Source organism: Sinocyclocheilus rhinocerous, unplaced genomic scaffold (assembly GCF_001515625.1).
Source record: "Sinocyclocheilus rhinocerous isolate Xijiao unplaced genomic scaffold, SAMN03320098_v1.1 scaffold2032, whole genome shotgun sequence".
Taxonomy (NCBI): Eukaryota; Metazoa; Chordata; class Actinopteri; order Cypriniformes; family Cyprinidae; genus Sinocyclocheilus; species Sinocyclocheilus rhinocerous.
Genome location: NW_015634013.1, coordinates 11522 through 33365, shown reverse-complemented (window position 1 = coordinate 33365; position 21844 = coordinate 11522). Strand labels below are relative to the sequence as shown.

Genomic DNA, 21844 nt, shown 5'->3' with positions numbered 1-21844 from the left:
TCTTCAGTGTCACATGATCCTTCAGAAATCTTTCCAATATGCTTAAAATAAAATTTAATTTAATTAAATAAAAAATAATAAAATAAAATAAAAATAATAATAATAATAATAATAAAAAAATTAAAAAAAATTAAATAAAAAATAAATAAAATAAAATAAAATAAATAAAATAAAATAAAATAAAATAAAATAGCTTACAGGGCTGGATGTGTCTCCCTCCTCGCCGTTCTCCAGGTACAGGGCCCGGATGTGTTTCTGAACATCACTGTAAAACATGGCCTCCCAGAACTGCATGTTCGTCCACACCATGTGCTCCTGAACGCAGCTGTAGGCGAATTGAGTGATGCCTCCACCCAGTTTCTGTAACAAAAACAGATGCTGGAAATTCACACGCTGAACTCAGAGAAAAGCCCACCCTTTATCCAGTACTTTATTACAACAGACATGCAATCAGTCATCATTATTGAACTTCTCAAATCAGTCAAATATGTCCACGTAGTCATTCATTACCAAAAAATAAGCTGGGTACATTATCCTACTTATTAGATATAGATAGGTATCTACCAAATAAATAAATAAACAAACATGAAATATTTATTTGAATTGAACTTATTTTACTTAAGCTCCACTTAGATTAAAGCTAAGCAACAATCCCAATACAGCAAAATAATTACATTTTATACATATGTGTGTGTGTGTGTTTTACATTATTAATCTGCAATCCGTTACTTCTTTTATGAACTAGTTAGTTAACATATTTAGTTGCAATACAACAAGTCCTCCTCTATTTGAAATGCTCTCTCTTCTTCATCTTCTTGTCTCTTACAGATTCCCTGTTCTTCTTAGCAATGCTGATGTATTTCTTTAACTTAACTCTTGTGCTTCTAGAAAAAAAATATAGTACACCTACAAACACTCATTCACATCTTCACTCACCCGACAAAAGGCGGTGACCAATGGCAGCAGGGCAGCAGCAATACCATGTTCATCCATATGTGAGCAATCCTGAAAATAAAAATAGAAGCATTTGCACATCAAAACATTTGAATGACACTATTTATGGAGTTATATGATGATAACATAATCAACAGCAATCATAAACTAAACCCAAACATCATATTTTCCACTTCCTTATTGCAGCACAACATTCTCATAAACACTCTGTTACTGATTGCTTGAAAGAAGACAGTTCTGTGTTTTACCTGCAGGGTGCAGTTCATCATGCGGACGATGTAGTCAAACTGTTGGTCGTCTAGAACGGCCCTGTTCTGCAGCACGTGCAGGTTGAGCTCCTGGGTCAGACAGACGCGCGCCGCCCGACCTTTCAGAGCCCGTAACACTGCCGGCATTAACTGCAGACACACACACAAACAAGTTAAAACACACCCATATACACAAAGATACACTAATTTGAGATCATAAATGCTTTAGCAGAAACATACACCATAAATCTGGGTTATGTTTAACAGAAAAGCATAAATAAGAGGTACGTACCTTCTTGGCTTCCAGCATCTTGTTGTCGAAAATGTATGTGATGCAGTTCCTGACCACCTCTAACCTCCTGGCGCTGTTGGCCAGAACATTCCCGTTCCTGTCCACTATGTCAGCTAGAAGCAGTTCGGAGACATAAAAACATGACGATTATGAAGATCAACACAAAGTTGTGCACACATCAGTTAGAGTATGACAAGTTTATTTGAATGTTATATTTGAGCACAGGAGGTGATGTTTGCTACATCTTGGGTTTTTTATTTTTTCCCAAATTCTATTTGATTTTTTTTCCAAATTCCATTTTTTCCAAAAACAATAATTTTCCTGTATAGTTTTTTTCCCCTCCATTTAAATTTTTCTAGACTCTGTCTAGAATTTTATTAATCAAAAAGCATGTCTAATTAATTGAAATCGTGAAAATTACACAATTTAACAGCAATTTATAAGTTTAACAAAAATTACATTTAAGGTCCTAAGAAAATTTTTTTTTCTCAAATTGAGTTTTATTTTTAACAAATTTTGTGTTTTCCATTAATTTTCTGGATTCCATTTTAATGGTTTCATTAAATTTTAATAATCAAAAGCATCTCTAAATAATTGATTTGATAAAAAAAAATGTATTATTATTTTCTTTCTTTCTTTTTTCTCCACAAATCCTGTGCAGTGTGTTTACATTTTTCTGGGAAATCAATTCTGGTAAATAATTCTTCTGGTAAATATTCCTTAAAAATGTTTAATAATAATTTTATTAGTAGTAGTAGTACTATCATTACATTAAGTAATATATTTTTGTCACAGTTTCTTCAAGTTAAACCGAACTTTTATGATGGGTTGTTGTGAAGACCTTTAAGTTTCTCTGTTTATATGATATGACGATAGTTTTTTCCTCAAAAGAAACGGCAAAATCCTCATTAAGTGACTCTCAGAGCAGTTCTAGAGATTATGTTCATGTGTTCATGTATTGATATATTGAGGCGGCAGAGGCTGATAACACCGTGAGCATCACGCACGCTTCACGTGTGTAGTAAACAAAACCGTGCGTCTGCGCCATTCATTCACACAGAGACATGCAGAACATACAGGCTTAATATTTATATAGGGTTTTTGAGGCCTAAAATTCACAGACACTAGTCTATATTGCATTTTGATTTAATTGCACTGACCTACTTTTAAATTATTTATCCAAAATTTGGCAAATTCCATGTTATTCAGTATATTCAATTTTTATGACTGGATTCCGCGTCATAAATGTTTTTTCACATCACGGAAATCATAGGGCCCTATACATCAGAATTGCAATCTCACCCAGTGGAGGTCCTGTCGGGACCATGCCCTTCAGTTCGGCCTTAACCACAGGTGGGGCGGTTTTGAGTTTTGCCGCTGCGTGGTCTATAAAGAGCTGCACGGAGACCTCGTCCAGGTGCGGGAAAGAGGTCTGTGGGAGCCGGGGTTGTGCGTTTTCAGCTGTTCTCTGAACTCGGTGCATGGTTACTGCTGGGTATGGGTTTTCCTTTGGAAAAAATAAATGGAGAGACAATTTGTGTTTAAGAGACAAAATTACAAACGAAATTATGGAAAATCGGGATGCACAGATATTATCATATATTTTCTTGTATTATAATGCTATAATATAATTTTATGCATATATTTATGTTTTAAAATTAATAGCACTAAATAGAAGTTTAACGCAAAACATTAAAATTTTAAATGTTTTAATTTTAAATTTGCAAATGAATTTAAGCATCACAACATTGTGATCTACCTATGGTAAATTAATTTTCATTAAGTTTATTGAGGCAAAAGTCGTAGTTAGTGGTTTGTTAATAGCGAGAATTGGACCTTAAAATAAAGTGTGACCTTAATATTTTCAAAGATTAACATTACAGGAACAGTCCACACAAAAAAAGACGAAAACTAGTCATACCAAACCAGCATGACAAAAGTCGATAAAAGCAGATATTTTTAAGAATGCTAAATGGTTGGTTTCAGTTCCAATTGACTTCTACTGTATTTTTTTGTCCATAACATAGAAGTCAATGGGAACAGAAACTGTTTGGTTACCAAAAATCTATATATTTTTTTTGTTTCACAGAAGCAAGCCAGCCATACAGATTCCCTTTAAGTGAGAGTTAGACAACAGAAAAAAAAACATTAATATTGGTTAATAACCTATATTGTACTGATATATAGTGCATCACTAACTGCAAATATTCTTTATTTTAGTTAAAAATAAAAGTTTGGGGGAAAAATAACAGTAAAAGTGCTAGGATCTGCACTTGTATTTTAAATACCCAATTTTGATGTGGAAAGGATGTGCATCATGTGACACAGCTGATAAGACACATGAATTAAACGTACATTTCTGAAAAGCTGCTCAGCCAGCTCCTTAATGTGTTTCATCACTTTGTGAGGATCTCCTGTCTCCTGTCGAATGCGCTCCACCTGATTGGCTATAAGCTACGATGAAAGGAAATAAGAGAGAAAGGATCAGAAAGCTTGATAAACACAAAAAGAAGGCATCCTTCTCAATTTCCTATAAGCTGTCAGCTATATCCATCCAACACCTATGACTTACATCGTCAAACAGGTCTGTGGCTCGGTACGGAGGACCCCGCTCAGACACAAACCCAGCAAAGGCCATGCCGTCGAGCACCTTCATCAAGAAGTCATCCTCAGCTAGTGCTCTCTGCCCCAAAAATGCAGCCTTGAGAGAAAACAACAAGCTTTAAAGGGCTGTCCATGACTTTGTTTTAGCGTTTGTGTCTGAACTTGAATTTTAGGGCTCTTCGGTACCTTATGGAAGCGTATGACGGGTTCAGGGTGGATGCGAATTATATGCAGACACCATCGATAGCCCTGAAAGAGATGTGCGAACAGCCACAGGAAGACAGCGCGGATCTCCTTATCCTGCAGCGCACACAAAACAATGACACTCTCGTAAAACAATCACTTCCTGCAATGTCACGTCCACCTGAACAGTTTCAGTGTCAATAAAAAAACATTTGCATTTCTAAATGTGATGTCAGATGCTGGCGATTACTCAAGGAAGGAGGAAAAACATATTTACAGATTAAAAAGAGATTTACAACGAATTTTACCTGAATTTTAAGTGTGGCTAGTTGAACGGAAGATGGAGGAAAAGCATGATCAGCCACTTCCAGCTCTGGATCGAGAACCTTCATCAAACAAAACATACACATACATCAAGATAACAGTACAGTACACTACTTAATTGCCCACTATATACATCTAGTCACTGATAAGAAGTGACACCGATGCTGACAAATTTTCTTTTAAGAAAATAACCCAAGTAAACAATACAAATAATGATGGATTCAAATATTTGCTCTAGCTTCGATTCTTTGTTAGATGATTCAACACATGAAATGGACTTTGGTCATAATTTGCTTCCGATATGATTATTTTGTTCATAAACATGCTGAAGGTACAAAGCTAAATGTTTCATTTGAGTTTTAAGTAGATTAGTGATCAGGATACAGTCCTATTTTAGTATTATTTATGAAGCAGTATAGTGTTTATTCATATTTTAAGTTATCTATTTAATGTTTTCATTTTAACTTTTTATTTTTTAGCAATTGTGTTACGTGCTTTGACATGTTTATTTGTTTTGGTAAAATATTTTTATTGTTCTTCTAATAATTTTTTATATAATTTTATTTCAGTTTTAGCAACTTTGGCAGCCAAGACAACATTTCAAAGGTTTTTTCTTTTTTTCATGTAATATTTATATTTTATTTTATCTCAGCTTTATTTAAATTAACACAAACAAACAATTTTTAATAAGTTATAGATTTACTTCCTTTAACAATAACAACACTGTCTGGATATGGTGGATTTTCATACTTTGAATACCATATGAACTAGGGATGCACCGATACCACTTTTTCCAGTACTCGCCCGATACCGATACTTTTATTTTTGGTACTTGCCGATACCAAGTACAGATACCAATATTTTCATTGCATTTGTAAATTTTTTACATATTGGGTACAGAAACCAAAAGATTATGTATAATGTTAGTTGGTTAACTTCATTTATCAAATAGATACAGTCAAACCAAAATTTATTCAGACACCTTCAACATTTCTCACATTATCACAGTTTATTCGCTATAGTTTAGAAAATGGTAATAAAATATGACAAGAACTCAGAGTTAAACTGTGTCAGAACAAATTCAGCTTGATAATGTCAGATAACTCTGATAGAAAGGTATGTAATGGATTACAATCAACCAAGAATTATTCATACAGCTGTCAATATTTACACAACTATCAATACTTTGTCGGGTGACCCTTAGCCTTAATGACAGCCTGTAGTCTCCTGGGCATGCTGTCAACCAGGTTCATGCAAACCTGAACTTCAATTTTTTCCCAGACTCGGTCTGAATAATTTTTGGTTTATTGTAATCCATTACATACCTTTCTATCAGAGTTATCTGACATTATCAAGCTGAATTTGTTCTGACACAGTTTAACTCTGAGTTCTTGTCATATTTTATTACCATTTTCTAAACTATAGCGAATAAACTGTGATAATGTGAGAAATGTTGAAGGTGTCTGAATAAATTTTGGTTTGACTGTATATCCTTCTGTTATTTTCACACTTAATTATGCCCATTAAAATGTATTTTACATATTTTTGGTACTTTCACTGTTCATTGTTTTTCTCTCTATGGTAGCCTACATCATCTTTAATTTAATAGCATTAGAGCTGCTCCATTGCAGCGGCTTAGTACTGTAATCACGCAATTTGCTGTAAAAATGCAGGGAACCACTCGCTATAAATCTTCTAACTGTGATATTTTCATAAATAGAAGTCGCGTTTTTTCATCTGCAACGTGCAGCGATTTATTTTCCAAAGCCACTCATATAATGCAGAAACACTCATGAAGCAAGCAAAACGCGCACTGCGCACACGTATTTGTAGGCTTCTGGTGCAGAATGAGAGGGACAAGTACAGTACAGCCTTGCGCATTTCACACAGGCTGTTAGTTTCACTTTCGCCACAAAGTCGTGTATGTTTAATGGTGAAAATAAATGACGTTTATAGTGAATGCCCCTATAAATGTAACTTGTGCATTGTTTTACTTACTTCTTTTTGACATATCCGACCGAACTACAAACTTTCCAGTGATGTCTGTGAACAGGGATATTCACTCGACAAGCTCGCGCAACTGCGCCGCCGCAAGCTCAATCCACTCAGCGTGCTTTGCTTATCAACTCGCGCACATCAGCTATACAGGCGTTAATACTGAATGGTTTACGTTATATTCATTGCATACATATACTTCGTAGAAATCTTTAATCTCTAATAACTCCATTCTGCTGTCTGTTGTCGGTGTTTCTTTGTCTGAATATGGCACTTATCACATGCTGTGTGGTATCGGCGTTTGGTATCGGGGCATTTTAACGAGTACGAGTACAGGAGCTCAGTATCGGGCCCGATACTGATACCAGTATCGGTATCGGTGCATTCCTAATATGAACATAATTCATTTTTATACTATTACAACAACTGAAAAATATTTTTATAGTCAATTATTTAATTCTGTAATGAATGCACTGAATTTTCATTGGTGCATCACACATTTTTACACCCCAACTTACAATGCCACCATTTTAAGCTTCAAGTCATAAATCAGTTTAATGTGACAAAGCAGCAATAAATCACATATCTTCCTTGTTATTCTGAGTTTCTGTCAAGCCACAAAACCATTTTTATTTCGTCGGTGGTTTGGTTTCGCTACATTTGTATCCCAAAGTCAAATCTAACTGGCCCAAAATCCTACTCCACAGAACTGTATTTAAACATCAAACACGTTCTGATTGACTGCGCTTGTCACTTTGTGCAGTAAATCACTTTTAGTGACGACAGAAAAATACTTGTCTTTATAACGCGACTGTATCCGAATCTGGCTCATCTGTGCACACGAGCGCTTCTGTAATTACAGAAAGCTGGAGCTAATAACAAAACTCACTTAGCTAATTGAAAAGGTAGAGGATTAGGCACAGGACATAAACTAAAGACGGCAGTTGCCTACACAACTATCAGAAGCATCTTTAACCTTATGATAAAGAGCACTGAGGATCAGGAAAGAGAAAACGAAGAAACCCCGCGTTTTCCAGGCAATTAAACAGATGAAATGGGTTTATTACTGAGGCATGGCCCGATTATCATCTATCCCTGAGGGGATGCGGTTATGTGAGCCCTGCTCGCTCAAACATGCATATGCAACCTCAGCCTCTGCCACTTCTGCCGGGATGGTCTGTCTGCCTTGGCGCCACAGACGTTCATTTCAGAGAGACAGCAGTGACTGTGGGACTCTGGGCTTGTTTCCAGGGGGGCAAAATGTGAATGCCACACACATGGACCTTTCTGTGCCAATTTAGATCTAATCTAAACAAACACAGACAGACAACCGGACACTTTTAGGTATGAGCACAGAACGGAAAAACCCTATTCACTGTCATTTTCCTGAAAAGAAAAACAACTTCCTTGCAGAACAGATCTAGGCATGAAAGTGACTGTAAAATTTAAAAGGAAGTTTTTCATTTGTTAGCATTAAACTGGAATTAAATGTGATAATCCTGCTTGGAAATGTCTATTTGCCAGAGCCAGAATAAAAAGTGGGGAAATTAAAGAGAAAAATTGAACAACTAAATTGTATATCAGCTGATATATAGCGAATAAAAAAACAAAAAACAAATGGTACTAATTAGGCATACATAATTTTGTACTATACCAGTTATCAGACAAAATTAAGAGATTTTTTTCATTTATTGGTATCAGTAAATAAAAAAATAAATGTATCATTTAATAACTAATGATTAAAAAAAAAGCCTCTTAACAGCCAATAATATTGTACATATTAAAGATTTACAATATAGCTGCAACATATCAGTTATTAGTCAATATTAAAGTTTTTTTTAAAAACTAGCAGTAAATGACAGAATGAATGAATAAATAAATAAATAAATATGATTTGAATAAATAAACATAAAAATCTGGTTCTAATTAGGGATGCACAATATATCAGTAACATATCAGTTTTCAGTCAATAATAAAAAATAAAAAAATTTGTTTGGTTAATGTTGTTATACTGATATTTTTAGAGAATTTTCAGTATCAGTATATTTAAAAAAAATAAATAAATAAAAATTATTAGAATTTAACACATTTTTTTTTTAAATAATAAAATATTCACTGATATCAGCGGATAACCAGTTTGCATCTCTATGAAAAAACTTTATCATATTATGCCTGGTTAGGACAATGTGTAATAATTTACACGTTTCTAAATTTAGATTCCCAAGGATAAAATGCCTTTAAATATCATTATATTGATTGAGAAATTAGTAGTCAAATGTTTTATGGATTCTCAACAAGAACTTCTTTTTTTTTTTTTTTTATAGAATATTGCCCTATAATTGCAACTACTTAAAACCACTATAAAGGTGCCTGTAAAATCACTATCAGCACTATAATCTTACTCACAGTACAGTGAGTGTAACTTAAACAAGGAAGTACGCGTGGTTGAGTAATGTCTGCCGAGAATCATTTAACTACCGCTGGCACAAAACCTCATTATGATAAATATTTGTGTTTTTATAGCCCCAATCCATCCATTATACCTACAACACTTTCTCGATCTGTGCTGCGGTTTGTCGAATTAGCGATGACATTTTTAACTCTGCCAGTAATTACTCAAACTTGAGACTGGCATACATCCGCCAAACGGGTAAAACGGGTCGGTTACCATTGAGATGACGGTCTGTGTGTGATGAAGAAGTGGCTCGGGCAGCAGGGATATGTGGACACACTCAGGAATGGTGACCGTCCCTCCATCCAGGTCTGCAATGATTACATCGAGCTGTAAATAAAACACAGGAACATGGATGTAAATATGGACCCTTATTGTTCTATATGGGCAGATGCAGAAATATGCATAACATCAACTCATATTTCAAAAACAGGAAACTGAGCGACTCTTTAAGACAAGACCAAACTGGTTAACTCTGATGCACATAAGAGCAGATTCAGCCTTTTGTGACAAAAAAGTTAGCGAATGAGACCTCCTTCGAAAGTATCTTTTGTTTAAATTTCTGACTAAAGGAGCGTTCGGGTCCAAACTAAGTGACCTGAGGTCAAGTATCATTCCCTGGTATCAAGTATCATTCTCTCATCTGAACTCAAGTCATCACATGTAAATGTTCAAGGATGTTCGACTTTTTCTTGTAAACTAAGCTAACCAAGGTAATAACAGTCTAGTAGGTGTAATTGTTAGAGTAAATGCCTATTATTACAGCATTTGGCGGTACAAAAAAACAGCAGGTGATATATGTTCAACAAGATAAACGTCATAAAAATGGGTCAGGAATTTCCCATTGAAAGGCTTTATTACCATAAGGATGAAACTGAAAAAAAAAACCTGATAAAATGCAACCCTATCACATGAACTTTGATAAAAATCTATGATAATTAAGCGTTTATGTTAAATAAACTGTTTGGCCATAACTTTTTTTTAAAAATGGGTCGGAGGTCTGATGCTAAATCCAGACAATAAATTGCAACCAAATATATAATCAGGCAAAATTAACAGACTTATACACTTTCAAAAAAGGGCAAAAACTAGTTGAGATGCACCAAGATAAAGCAAATCAGGTGTATGAGGGCACATGTGTTCTTGCATCTGATCTCATGTTGTGCATTGCATGGAACGCTTTTGTTACACTTGTTTCATCTTGCACTACAGTATATGGCAGATATCTGATCAAACCTTATCTCAAAAGTCTAAATTTCTCGAAGTGTGTTGCATTAATGTTCTCCGGGTCACGGCATGATAAAAAAAATAAATAAGAGACATCTCACCAGCTCCTGGGTCTCTGAGCGGAAGTGTGAGTTGACTCCTATGATGAAGGGCGTCGGAGTGCTGAGCACCTCCAGCAGCTTTCCCGGTAAGATGGGAACATATGTAAAACTGGAGAGGGGAAATAAAATCATGGGGGAGGTTGAAATGATGATTAAAATGAGGAAAAATGGGAACAATAAATGGAAAAACAGAACTGGATGATCTCTCCAAAAAAAGATGTTTTTTAACAAGAAATAATAAAGGGGATGCAATAAGTTTTGTTTCTGTTTTTAATTGGTATTATTTTTTTCATTTTAATGCTTTCGTATTTTATATTTTTATGTTAAAAGTAGACAACAATACATAACAACAACATTGTTATTGTTGTTATTACAGTAACAATGGCAAATAAAATTCTTCATTTTATCAAATGATCATAATCACATCTATTCATTTTACAATCCTGCTACTAGCATTTTATTCAGATTAAATCCCCTTTAAATCGGGTGAGAAAGCGGTTTTTTTTTTTTTTGAGTAACTTCTGCACATCCTGTCATGCCGGGCTGCATAGATGCATTTTGCAGCATTAAGGTTAACGATTAATCGATTAATTGATCGTTAATTTAAACGACGATCCATCATGGAAATGATCGAAAATTGACATCCTTAGTAGCAACAACAACGAAAAATAATAACAATACCTCATTTTATAATAATAAATGATACTACTAATAATCATTATAATAGTTAATAAAAATAATAATATTAATAACAATGAAAAATAACAATAAAATTTTTTTCATTGTTTTTATTATTAGTAATAGTAATAATAAACTATTATCTTCATTAGAAACAATAATAATATTAAGTTGCTGTTATTATTAATTATTATTATTATTACAGTAACAATGACAAATAAAAATAAAATATTTAATTATTATATTAGTTATTAGCAGTAATAGTAGTATTAGTAACGAGAAAATAATAATAAAATGATCAATATCATTAATAATTATTATTATTAGTTATTAGCAGTAACAGTAGTATTAGTAACAAGAAAATAATAATAAAATAATCAATACCATTAATAATTATTATTATTGTTAACATTCATAATAATAATAATAAAAAACTCATTTTATAATAATACATGACACTGCTAATAATTATTATAATGGTTAATAATAATATTAATAATAATGAAAAATAATAATAAAATAATGATAATTTTCATTGATGTTATTGTTGTTGTTATTAATAATAGTAATAATAATACTGATTGTTATTTTTATAATAAGAAACGACAATAATATTAAGTTGCTGTTTTTATTATTATTGTTATTATTATTAAATTGTAAATTATTAATTATTCTAAAATCAACCAGAAATGTACATTTCACCTTTTATTTAAATTAAATGTATTCAAAACTTTTTCAAACAAGCAATCATTAAGCAGCAAACAAATTCGGCGCCAACATATGATCCCTCTTCACCTGTATTTGAGTGGGAACATGATGGCCAGGAGAGCTCGGCAGGCATCCGTTAAACGCTGGTAACTGCTGGAGAGGAACAGGATCTTGTGCTCCGTCAGAGCAGCGCAGAACAGACAGAGAACATTCACGATTCCTGCAGAGAGAGAGAGAGAGAGAGAGAGAGAGAGAGAGAGAGGTCAGCTGAGCCTAAAAATATCAGACCCACTTCCTCTGTTATTTATTTAACAACACAAGGTGGAGATTACACCAACCACATCTGACACTTGACACCAACTGTTGCTGTTTTAATGAAGCTGATTTGCTGTTTAGCACCTAAGCCTGCTGCTGATTGGCTTACCAAGCTGTCTGAAAAGCTGGGCCACGCTGCAGCCGCTCACAGGCAGGGAGTCGTTTATGGGCATCTGGATAACCTGCCTGTCGCCCGCGCCGAGCGTAATGGTCCTCTGTAAGAGGAAAGGGAAGAGAGATCGGGAGATGACAAGAGAAATGAAAATTAGTTTTAACACCTTCTAACACCTCCACCACGGCATTATGGGAAAGATTAATGTGTGCGCGGCAGGCTGGCCATGGGATGAGCTAAAGACAGGAGGTTATTTAATAGAAAAAAAGGAACTCGAAGCCATTCACCATTTATAAAAAGCACCCAAGAGAAAACAACATAGGTTTTTTGGCATTTTCACATCTATTTCCTGTTATAAAAAAAAGTCACCTTTACATTCAGTGCTTTTTTGTGATAGTTACAGATGAAAAAGTTTAAAATAATCAGGTTGAGGATGAAAATTTGCTGTTAAGAATTTCAGAAAGAATCTCAGAATCACAAAATATTAACTTCCAGGAGTATAAGGTGAATAATACAATGTTTTACATTATAAATATAAGGTACGCTCATACAAAAATGTTATAATTAGTGTAAATACCATGACAAAACATTATCAAATATTAGCTGGAAATTATAAGATGGTAAACAATCAGCAAAATCAGCAGTTCTAATTAGTCAAGGATCATCCACGTAACCAAACGGATACTTTTGTTTATGCCCATTTTAGGGCAGTTAATTCAGGTGGAGGTGAGGTCAGTAATGGCGCTTTTCCACTGCGTGGTACAACTCGGCTTGGCACGGCTCAGAACGGTGCGACACGGCTCGGTTTGCGTTTCCACTGCAGTTCAACTTGGAACCTCACTCGAGGTGGTACTTAAAAAAGTACCAGGTACTGTACCCAGTGGAAAACCCCCCAAAAGTGAACCCTACCGAGCCGTACCATGCAGTGGAAAAGCGCCATAAGTGTCAAGAAACCAGTCCTTTTAGAGTAAAAGTCAGGACAGGAAATAAAGAGGCGGCTGTAAAATGACAGCAGGGTGTGATGTTATCACTTCAAACACAGCCACAGCACACAAGCGTTTAACAGCCTTGCATGAGAGCGGGTGCACATTACACACTCTCATAAAATGCTTGCTGTAATGAAACCTCATGACAGGCCCAATCTAAAGCGATAACGTATGCAACTGCACAGGAGAGTCATTTGCAATCATGCATTCATCATGATCAAGATAATGACAATCATTGTGCACTTGAAATTCCCTTCCAACTATGGGAATTTTAAGTGAATACAGAAATGCCATGCAATGTGTGTGTGTGTGTGTGTGTGCATATATATATACACACATTTTATGGAGTTTGAACTGTTATTTTAAACATTAAAATGTTTAAAACAAAAATATATTTAAAAATAATAAAAAATAAATTAAAACTGAACTAAAATACAGTAAAATAATATTTTTATACATTACTATTGCATATATTTTAAATTATATTTTATATATTTTAATATTTACTTTTATCTTTAAAATATATAAAATGTACAAATAAAAAATAAAATAAAATAATTACAAAGTACAGTATTACTCCTATTTTATATAATATTTATATCTTAACATTTTTAAAACTGAAAATAAATATTAATAAAATGTATTTAATTATTTCAATCAAAGGACTCGCTTTGCTTAATGTACAGCTGTTAAAACGAAACAAAAAATCTAAAGGGGACAAAAAAAATCCATTAAATTAATCAGCCTCATTAGTTGACCATCCTGGGCTGCATTTCCCAAAAGCATTGTAAGTCTAAATGAACTGCAGAAGCTTAAAAGCTACTGGCATTGATAGTCATTATGATCAACTTTAAGCTTACAATGCTTCTGGGAAACACAGCCCTGATGCTTTACTAATAACTGTGCACGTTAGTACAATGTTTCCAGGCCTCCACAGCCTTGATCTTGAGCTAGTGCATGCCTTCAACCACAGCAACTGGAGAGGAGTGACGCTGGAAAACTGGACATTTTCATACCAAGTTTTGACCCAATCAGTGATTAAACAACAAGTTAGTCACATACTGGATCAATTTTGATCATAATTTCTGTCATCTAATTGATTCCCCTGATGTTGAGTGTGTGGAGCAAAACGAAGGGGATAGCAGGATTGACAGTGAGAGAAAGAGCTGAACGAAATCAAACAGGGCGTACCGAGCTCTCCTCTCTGTCGTCCTGGCCCGGCTAGATTAACACACAGCAACACAAAACACAAACCATTAAACACATTACAAACAAAATTTACAGACATTACAATATAAAAAAAAAGAGAAATTGCAAAAAGCAAACAAGGAAATACATGACAAGATGCAAAACACAAGGTTGTGATGATAAAACATAGCTGTGAGGGCAAGGGTCAGAGAATTATGAAAATACGGCTGGCATATAAACAGGTAAAACCCTTCCTGAAATAGAAAGTGAGGTCTGGGAAACTCTGACTTGCGTAACAGATTAGATATTACATTGATGACTTCTGGTATGGTCGTATTGATATGGATTATCTTGCAATTGAGTTTTAGTTGGCATTGCAGTCAAGGGTCAGGGACAGTAAAACATGCCCTTCAGGAAGTCCAAAATAATGAAGACTCAATGGATTCTCAGCACTGCTGCAGAAAAAAAAAATCCCCCTTGTGCACACGCAGACTTTTGACCAAGTCACACCTGACTCACCAATTAATTGGCTGAGACTTTTATTAAAGCCAGGCATGTTTGATATTTTACAGTGAGTTTTAGCACTGTCAGAAAATCTGCATATTTAAGGCAAAGAAAGAAAGAAATGTACATTTAAAATTTAAAAACTTAACATTTAAATGTAAGACCTACTAAGCAAAATAATAATAACATTAATACAATAAATAATTACATATTAAGTGACCAAATTATTGTATTATTGAGTAATGAATGGTGATTAGGGATAATAAAAATTACATTTAAATATTATAAATAAAAAAAACTTTTTTCCAAGTCTTGCAATGATGTTTGATATTATTATATGGCTAAAAATATGGCTAATCCATAATATGGCCAAAATGATTGCAAGTAGATCATGAGATAAATCTTTAAATCAATAACTAAATTACAGCAAAAAATATTTTATATAAATATATTCAATGATTTGTATATATTAATTCTTATGTATTTAATCTTTAATTTATCTTTAAAATGTACAAATGAAAGAAAGATAATATAAAATTAGATTATTTAGGATATTTAAAAAAAAAAAAAAACGTTTTATATATTAATATTTATGATTATTAGAAACATCACATTTTTCTATATCCAGATGGTGATTAGGGCTAATAAAAATTAAATATAAATATTATGAGTCACTTTTTCCCCCCATGTCTTGCAATTATGTTTGATATTATTGTATGGCTAAAAAGGTAATGTTTTTCTACCGAACCATAATATGGCCTAAATTATTGCAAGTAGATTGTGAGATAAATCTTCAAGTCAATAACTAAAATACAGCAAAAATACTTCCTATAAAATAGGATGATTATTTAGAATATTTGAAAAAAAACGTATTTATTTATTATTATTAGAAACATCATTTTTTAAATATGTGTGAATAATCTTGTAATTCTGAACAATGAATTTAAGACATATTACTTTAATGACCTTGCAACATAAAGAAACATATATATAGTTATATTTATTAATATATAAATAAATATAGTTCCATTTATTTTTAATGACCAAAAAATCTTCTGCTCTGTTATATGCTCAACTATAGGGCATTAAAAAAATTAACATCTGCATCTAATAACAGCCTAAGAGATGGTTAATTCAATCAGAAACTGATTCAGAACAATACATCATCATCTAATCAACCTAATTTTCAAATGGAAAGTTTTAACATGATATGTTATACACAAAACACTCCCTTTCCAATGCACACAAGATAAGCAAAACAATCAAGCACTGAAGCTGTAGTATGTTGTTTTGCGTGTTTCTAAGGCTGTCATTCATACACGCTGCAGTGTGCTTAGACACCATCTGCCACCGTCCCAGCCCATATGTTCAGTCCACGCCAACCAGGCCCAGGACACAAACACCGGCACCATAAGCCTCTGTGTGTAAGCGTGTGTGTGTGTGTGTGTGTGTGTGTGTGTGTGTGTGTGAGGAGGTGCTTAAGTGTTTATCTGTGCACTGTCCCATAAAATAATCAATAAGCAGATAAAAGAAACTGCCACCAAAAAAAATAAATAAATAATGATTGATGCATTTCAGGTGCAACTGATTGCAGCCAAAGAATCAGGAAGGAATAAAGCACAATGTTGATACTCATGAGCAGCAGTGATTTCAAATGACTGAGAAATGCAAAGCATTGATTGATTGATTGATTGATTGATTGATTGATTGTCAGGCATAATCACAAATAGGTTGATTGGTTGAAGCTGCTCGAAGGTAAATGTTACCTGGAAACAACCCAGTAGCCAGTCAGTTAAACTACAAAGAGGGGGGTAATTTATCTGGAACACAAGGGAGTCAGGTTTACACTTCAGGGGAGGGAATCATTTGGTTGTAACACAAAAACCGCACGTCGGCTTGAGAATATGAGAACGTGAGCATGTTATACAGCAACCAATCATACTTAAAGCGATGGTTCACTCAAAAATGAAACTGTCATTTTATTCACACGCATGGCTTGATTTTGTGGAAAACAAAAAGAGAAACTGGCCACTCTTTTTTATATAATGAAAGTGAGTGGGGATTTTACTGTCAAGCTCCAAAAACGAATGATTTTCAGAGAATAAATACTTATTAAATTTAGAAATACTTATTAACACACTAAATTTAGCTCTATCCTTGCATAAAGTGATCATATAACTTCAGAGCACTCAGAATATAGTGCATGTGTCATATACACCACTTTTATGATACTTTTATAGTGTTTGTGTTATTTTGGAAATTAACACCAGAGTTATTACAGTTAATTAAACCATTTGTTTCAACAATTTTTTCTATTTTTCTTGAAATTAAACAAACATTAACTGGAGGCAAACTGTAGCACGTAACGTATAATTGAGACGCGAGCTGGTGTACAGAAGCAAAAATAGTGATACAAGACCTTAAGATCATATATATATATATATATATATATTCCCCCCCACTAAGTTGCTACAGCAACAGTTCTCATTTTCATTTAGTTTAACTTGTTAATTAAAATTGAAATAATAATGAATAACAACAGTATATATTTACCAAAAAAAACTGAAAAAAAATACTACACAAAAATGTTTTATACAAATGACAAATGCATACAACAAAATTACTAAAACTTTAAGTAAAATTAAAATAATATGGAAAATATAAAAATGAAAATTACTTAAAAATATTACTAAAAACTACAATATTATCTCAACGAACACATCTCAAAGTCCCATTCATCTTCATTATAAGGAAAATGAGTAGCCTGGATATTCTTCAAATCATCTTTTTGTGTTTTAGAGAAAAAAGATGATATAAGATTTTAATCATTTCAATGCTCATTAATGAAATTAATTGGTGAAATATCATTATCAACTAGGATTATCTTTATATATGTTAAGTTTAGTACATGGTACATAGTATTCAGGGTCATCAAGTGTCCATTCATTCTGAGACAGATAAGGGAGCATATGAAGTAGGGCTGCGCAAAAAATCGAATGCGATTTTCATGCGCATCTCGTCAGTAAAGGCACTCCTGTGATTAGTAGTAAATCTCCAGCACATGCTTTCAGATGGAGCGGCATTTACTACACAGAGCCGTAGTTCACTGACAACCTACGCAAAATCGCGTTCAAAATCGCAGGTGATTCATTGTCGATTATGAACGCGATTTTGTGTAGCTTGTCAGTGAACTACGGCTCTGTGTAGTAAATGCCGCTCCATCTGAAAGCATGTGCTGGAGATTTACTACTAATCACAGGAGCGCCTTTACTGACGAGATGCGCATGAAAATCGCATTCGATTTTTTGCACAGCCCTAATATGAAGGTTAAGACTAAAGCATCTGTGTCTTCCATAGTAGTGCAAATCTTCCACACTACCCATGATGCATGGAATTACAGCACCATTTACAAACGTGTCTTTAATCTCTGATATCTTCAGAGATAAACACTCATTTATCCATAGATAATGAAGGTCTGTGTTGAAGAGAAGTCCAAAAACAATACATACAGACATTAGATGTTTTTTTTATTAAAACATGGCAGACTGCGAAATTTTCACCTGAGAGCCTCCAGCTATAGGAATGATGCAAGTGAGAAGGTTTCCGATCACCGTTTCCATAGGAACGGTGAGGCCATCCACATGAACGGTGTAGATTAGACTCAAGCAGTTCTGCAAAGTAAAGAGACGCAAGATTGAGTCTAAATAAAGGGAAATCTAATACCATCATATCTTTATTGCTATTTTTGTTTTACTTTTTATAGATTGAGACAGGACAGAAAACGATTATAAGAGGGAAATGGTATCAGGAGAGACCACAGGCTGGATATGAACCTGCATTTCCTGGCTCAACATGACTGGAATTTGTGTAAAACACAAAATCTTGAATTGCATTTATGCAAACTTAGGCAAAATTTGGTTTCCTGTTTAACATCACAAAATCTGTGGATTTTAATGTCACCAAGGTAACTGGCTAACACATGAGAATTTCTCAAAGTTATAAGAATTACTGGGTGCATGGGTGGGTGTTGAGGGGAAAAAAAAGTAAATTAATAGTTTCACCACTGTTTTCCAGCAAAAGTATGTTTCAAATAGCTGCTATGGAGTTACAATATAAATGCACAATTTCCAGCTATTGCTTTTCTTATTTTTTTAATAGTAATTTTTATTTTTTATTTTTTTCGTTTATTAAGATTTAGTATATTTGGATTTTATTTATTATGTTTATTTATTGTTATTTATTATTTAATGCAACTCTTTGAAAACTTGTATTATTTCTTATATAGCACAGTTTTTTTTCCTCGCATAAATAAAATATGTTGCTTTTTGTGATCAGGGTCAGGAAGATAATATAATTTTTTTATTATTTTTTGTAAAGAACATATGAAGACAATTCTACTACTACTACTACTAATAATAATAACAACTAAATTAAAAATATTCATTTTTTAAAATATATAAATTATATTTAGATATTTTTATTTAGATATCTAAAAGAAAATACAGAATTTTTTTTCTGATACATTAAATAAGTTACAATATTGTGAAGGTCCGAGAAAACGGTAGCCTAAAATAATAAAAATCTTACTGCTGAGCCCTGACTTGTTTTAGATTCTGTCACGTGCAACTTTGTGTGTCTCTCTTACCCTAAAAACCTCAGTGTGGTCCAAACGGGACACGAGAACCAGGCTTTTAGGAGCGTATAGTTGAGCGGGCTGGAGCACGTCTGGACTGTCATCTTCATCGGCCTCACTGGGCTCTCCTTTCTGTAGCTCAACACACAAACAACAAATAAAACACCCTCAAGCTACACTTCAAATCACTTAAACATTAGATGGTCGATCTACAAAAGAAGCAATATCTCAACCACCATAATCCATTTTAACACAGCAGTAAATCACCCCACCCATCAGCACCACTGCATCCTATTCTATCATTTCTGCACGTGCTCGGCACACACCTGCGGGTTCTCCACGGACTTCCAGAAGGTGAAGCAGGCGCAGTAATGCCGCTCGGAGTTGATGTCTGTGAGAACCGACACAAAGAAAGACGGAGGCTTTCTCTCTGGAACCAGCTGCCATCCACTGGGCTGACAGAACTGAAAGAGACGCCACACAATTAAAAAGATGGCTTCATCAGATCCTATAAAAACACTGCCAGAATTATTTAATTTTGTTGGCTAAATCTATGAATTTTGGGATATCCTCTGTATTTGTTTGTGATGGGCTTACCAGCTCAAGGCCCTGAGGAAAGGGGTTATCTTCCCAGTCCTTCTCTGGGAAACGCTGGAGAATCCGACCTTGACCCTCACTACCTCCTACACAAAAACAAAGAGAAAAACAAAGGATAAATGGATGCATGAGGACTAAAAGCAGCTTATGTAAAGCTTTGCAAATTTGACTTGACAGAAAATGCCTTTAGTTTAGTGCACAACATGATAACCCCATAAACCCATTTTTTTCCCTCTGGAAAAAAAAACATAATAAAAATACATAATATGCTGATAATGAGTACTTCCTGGCTTATAAACAAGTAGTGCAAACTTTGTTTATGTCTTTGTATTTTAGGCATTGTTAATTAGTAATTTCAAACTAACATGAAATATTATCGCATATTTAATTCCTTAAATGTCTCTTGTGCATGATTCATTTATGCACATTGTTGTGGAGGAAAAAAAGTTCTGCTTTCATAACCTTGTATCAAAATTCCTTTGAAATGACTTAAAATAAAACTTCAAAAATAAAATAAAAAGCACAAAATATGATATATAATAAAATAAATATACAAATACTATAAATCAAACAAAACTAAAAACTAAAAAGAAACCAACAAACAAACAAAAAAACAAAAATGAAACAAACAAAACAGAAAATACAAAACAAAGTAAAACAAACATCAAAACATTTGAGTTTGAAGCTGTATGAAATAGGCTGAAAATAAAACAAAAAATAAAAAACAAGACAAAGCACAAAATTACTAAATAAATATACAAATATGATAAAGCAAACAAAAAAAACTAAAAATAAAACAAAAATGAAAAACAAATAAAACAGAAAATAAAAAGTTTTGCGTTTGAAGCTGTATGAAGTAGGCTGAATTAAAAAAAAAAAAAAAGGTTAAGACAAAATTATATAAAATAAAATACATCTAAAAATATAATGCAGCAAACCAAAAAATAAAAACAAAAGATAACAAACAAAAAAAAACTAAACAAAAAATCTCAGTGTTTGAATCAGTGTGAAGCAGGCTGAAAATAAAACTTGACACGTAAAATAAAAATAAAAATAAGAAAAATAAATTATAACAGAAAACAAGAAATTAAAAAAAGATCTACAAACATGTAGGGATGGGTACCGAAACCCGGTATTTAATCGGTACCGGGGCTAAATTATGAAAGACCGGAGTATCGATAAGCTCTGACGTTAACGGTTCTGCTATCGGTACTGGAGAAATTAATAAAACACACATACATTTATTATTGCTATATATACATTATCTTGCAAATTCTATCTCACCAGAGTCACCAGCTGTTTTTCAAACATTTGTCTATGATGCATTATTGCTATTAGCAATTCAGAAGAGATCGCGCTCAAGCGGAGGAGCTTCAGCACGCGCAACATGAAAGCCCTGTTTAATTATGATAGAAGAGAGAACTAAACATTCAAACATCTGCTTACACTTTAGGCCTGTGGCTGTTATATTAAGCTGATTTAATTTTTTTATTTCGATTTTGGCTTCTAAGGATTATACAAAAGAACACATGAGGTAAAGCTATTACTTATTATTAACTAGCTGCGTTTCGTATTGCGCAACTTCTTTCCCTTCACAGCGGTGCGCATTCGCTCCTCCCTAAAACCCAAACTTAACGTCAGCATCAGCTCAATCGGTGGTGATTGTTGTAAGATGCCATCTTTACTGTTGCTAAATTGCGGGACATGTTTGATAATAAAACGTTGAAAGCACAATCCGCACAA

At 33.7% G+C, this 21844-nt stretch overlaps 1 protein-coding gene across 1 annotated transcript in view; it reads right to left on the bottom strand.

The window, feature by feature from the left end:
- Window positions 1-21844, bottom strand: part of LOC107745013 (myotubularin-related protein 5-like) — a 40729-nt gene that overhangs the window by 15568 nt on the left and 3317 nt on the right. Inside the window, 19 exon segments of the mRNA XM_016558850.1 lie at window positions 199-360; window positions 937-1005; window positions 1203-1352; window positions 1495-1607; window positions 2797-3001; window positions 3850-3948; window positions 4067-4195; window positions 4285-4398; window positions 4590-4667; window positions 9269-9382; window positions 10381-10489; window positions 11854-11986; window positions 12191-12296; window positions 14371-14400; window positions 16638-16691; window positions 18432-18542; window positions 19517-19636; window positions 19831-19968; window positions 20102-20187. Coding sequence (XP_016414336.1) covers window positions 199-360; window positions 937-1005; window positions 1203-1352; window positions 1495-1607; window positions 2797-3001; window positions 3850-3948; window positions 4067-4195; window positions 4285-4398; window positions 4590-4667; window positions 9269-9382; window positions 10381-10489; window positions 11854-11986; window positions 12191-12296; window positions 14371-14400; window positions 16638-16691; window positions 18432-18542; window positions 19517-19636; window positions 19831-19968; window positions 20102-20187 — 2120 coding nt within the window.